Source organism: Atta colombica, unplaced genomic scaffold, assembly GCF_001594045.1.
Source record: "Atta colombica isolate Treedump-2 unplaced genomic scaffold, Acol1.0 scaffold203, whole genome shotgun sequence".
Lineage (NCBI taxonomy): Eukaryota > Metazoa > Arthropoda > Insecta > Hymenoptera > Formicidae > Atta > Atta colombica.
In genome coordinates, this window is record NW_017259298.1 from 344,536 (window position 1) to 348,113 (window position 3,578).

A 3,578-nucleotide genomic window follows, 5' to 3' on the forward strand; every position below is an offset into this window, starting at 1 on the left:
GGTAACCAATATGAAGATATGCTTTTATTTTCATAATCTTGTCTTTGCTCAATTATTGACGAAGCCATTTTCTGCGGTAAAAGTTCTTTTATTATCAAGTAGAAATTTATATCAATAAACAAAATAGAGTTCAACCGAATAAATTTGCTAATCACTATACATATATTATTAATTAATTACTATTAAATCTAAATTAATATTAATTAATTAATGTTAAATTTAAAAAAATCTATCATGACAAAAAGTGTGACATCATTAAAATAAAAATTTGTTATGGATTGCTTACGTGATGTAAAAAATTTTATAACACTGTATTATTGTAAAATTACCTAATTTTTGGTTTTTTAATAAGTCCGGTACATACGAAGAACAGATAAATAGTTGTAAATTTAATCGATGACTTTCCGTTACTCAATACACATAATTCTTCCGATAAAGAGTACATAATTGCTGGCTATATGTCAATGTATTAAAAAAACATATTTATTATATTTTCATACGCACATTCAAATTATGTAATATATAAATATATGCTTATATAAACAATCCATATACATATATACATGTCTGTCTGTCTGTCTGTATATATTGTATGTATACGATTTAACGTGATTGTCAAGGAAATCATTGTGTATAATAAAAAAATAATTATAATTATAATTACATATATACACATATATATATATGTATATATATATATATATATATATGTAATTATAATTATTTTTTTATTATCCATACATATAGACAGACATATATGTATATGGATTGTTTCATTTTAATTAAATTGATACACTAATATATCTCAAGAATGAGATGTGAGATTGAAAAAAATTTCAGATAAAGTTATATCAATATCGAGGAGAACATAAAATTTTTTATTTAATTTAGTTTAGATTTATTATAGTTTAAACTTGGCATTGTCAGATCAGGTCATTGAACTTTTTAAATGGAACCACCATTTTTCGTTATACATTCTTGTAGTCTTTTATCTCAAGAACTTTTCAAAACATTATAAAATATATATTTTTTTATAAAGTGTATTTCTCGAATTATAAGAATCAGTTGAACATCTTGAGTAATGCCGACGATATTGTAACTTTCAAGCTTTATAATTGTGTAAATGAAAATGAAACACCCTGTACGCACGCACGCACACACATACACACACGCACACACCCACACGCACACACACGTCCCTTTCTCTATAATCGTAAAATATGTAGTTGAATTACCTGCGAATTTTGAAGGGCAGTAAACCGTTCCATAAGGATTGGTAAAGAGTCCTGTTTCTGATGAAATCATTACGATATGACCGTGATCCTTTTTGATCATATTAGATAAGAATGTCTAAAAGCATAATATTTGTTTGCAAAAATTGAAAAGCTTAATTATATGTATAATTGTTTAAACCGCTTAGTACACTTTATTTGTGAACAAATTAATATAATATATTCAAAAATAAAGTCAATTATATTAATAAAAAGTTTTTCATGCATATGTATTTTCATGAATATGTATAAATATATATAATCATATATAAATATTTATAAACATGTATAATCATATATGAAATATGTCCATACATGTTCATACATCCCTCTTCCTTTTGTAAAATTACTTTTTAGTAGAAGTAATAATAGTAATGTGAAAACATTAAAAATAATTAAAGGGATAATTTTCGCATTGTTCGTTTCAGAAAAGAACAAGTTTAGAAAAAAATTGCTCGTACACAATTATGCACAACTTTATGTATAATTATACATAAGTAATTTTTTTACATTTCTTTAAACTTTTTTCTAAAATAAATATTATAAAAATTATCCTTGTGTATGAACATGTACATATTTCGTATATGATTATACATGTTTATGAATGTAATATTTATGTATGTTTATACATATTCACTAAAAATTTTTTATAGTAATAGTAATTATCTCCAGGATAGTAATTATTTCTTGTAATTTATAATTTCGATATCTTGAATATATTACTTACCCAATAATGCACTGTCACAGTGATGACGTCTATGACTCGTGATCAATTTCAGGATTTTGATTCAAAAATGATTTAGCAAACACTATATCACTTATTAATCAAGATAGTAACATCATCTACTTCTTCTTTTACTTTTTTGGCTACTTTTAAAACTTCTTCCCTATCTGCTACATTACATTATCTGTAAAACGTAAAGATTTTATTTAGAATTTTAATTAGATAAATTTAATAGGTGATTACATATATTTATGAATAGAACAGATATTTACATATGAATTCAAATAGTTTCTTCATTCCGAATATTGTTATATACAAACTTACCGATGCATACACAGAATCTCTTCTCATTGTTTAAATATCTTCCACTTTTCATTATTAGTTCTTCACTGATGTCCCAACATACTATCGTTGCTCCTAATGAAGCATAACTAATCGCTAATTCCTTTCCAATATGATCTGCACTCGTTATCTGTAATATAAAATAATATTACATACATATAAAATACAATATAAATAATAAATAATAAATAATAATTATAATTTTATAAATTACCCTTTATAATTTTTTGTTTAAAAGCATAATATTAAATAGCATAATATTAAACTTTCATGTTGTATTTTAAATCCAGCAAACGAGAATGGATTGAAATGAATTGAAATAGATTTTCAGATTTTCAGATATATTGATTCACGAATGTTAAAATGAATGCTTTTCAATCCTGAATGCATTTTTATTCATTTATAGGAATTACATGAAGCATATCTCTATGCCTTTCAATCTAAAAATAATATTAGCTTTTTCTGTGCACAACACACATTGTGAATACTTTCAATTCAAAATTTTGAATAAGAAATGCAGTTTTTCAATCCAATTGCATCCAATTGAATCCAATTAAATCCAAAAAAAATATTCGCTTAAATATTTAAAATACGCATTTGAATAGAAAAAAATTTTAATCCATTGTCGTTTGCTGGGAAGGAAATAATAAACTGTTGCTCAAGAAAATGCGATAAAAACAAATGATTCGTTAAATGGAACGAGATTAGACGTCTATACGAATATATACATCTTTCTATCTATGCTTATGTAATTTAAGGTAATATTTATTCATTGTAATAAAAAAGATTAACATACATATAATTACACAGTAAATTTAACAAATAGGATTAGTAAATCGCACAAATTGATCATGTACTCAATATGACTTACATGCTACGCACTTTTTCTTAAAATTTTCACAACACTTACTAAATATTTGAAAAAATTTTTAAAAATTACAAAATTTAGGTAAGTCATATAGGATTACGATTGCTGATTGTTGATTCTATTTTAGTCAATTATAATGCAATAAATGCGTTATTAATTGTTATGAGTTATTAATTGTTATGTGCGAAAATAGAAAATAGAACCGACAACCATAACCGATAATCTGTAATGTGATAATATGGCTATAAGTAAGTCATATCCGATTATCTTATATTTTGTTATAACTACACATATTAAGATTATTATACATACCAAAATGATTTCACCATGCTCTTTTTTTTGTTGATAATTAATCTATATATATATATATATA

The 3,578-nt window shown here is 24.1% G+C and overlaps 1 protein-coding gene across 1 annotated transcript in view; it reads right to left on the reverse strand.

Moving 5' to 3' along the window:
- Nucleotides 1-325: 325 nt before the first annotated feature.
- The window catches only part of LOC108687226 (estradiol 17-beta-dehydrogenase 11-like), a 6,662-nt gene continuing 3,409 nt past the window's right edge, over nt 326-3,578 (reverse strand). The window contains exons 2-6 of the mRNA XM_018192887.1: nt 2,320-2,467; nt 2,090-2,174; nt 1,597-1,606; nt 1,236-1,350; nt 326-450 (exon numbers count right to left, since the gene is read on the reverse strand). Coding sequence (XP_018048376.1) covers nt 326-450; nt 1,236-1,350; nt 1,597-1,606; nt 2,090-2,174; nt 2,320-2,467 — 483 coding nt within the window. The remainder of the gene's footprint in view (nt 451-1,235; nt 1,351-1,596; nt 1,607-2,089; nt 2,175-2,319; nt 2,468-3,578) is intronic.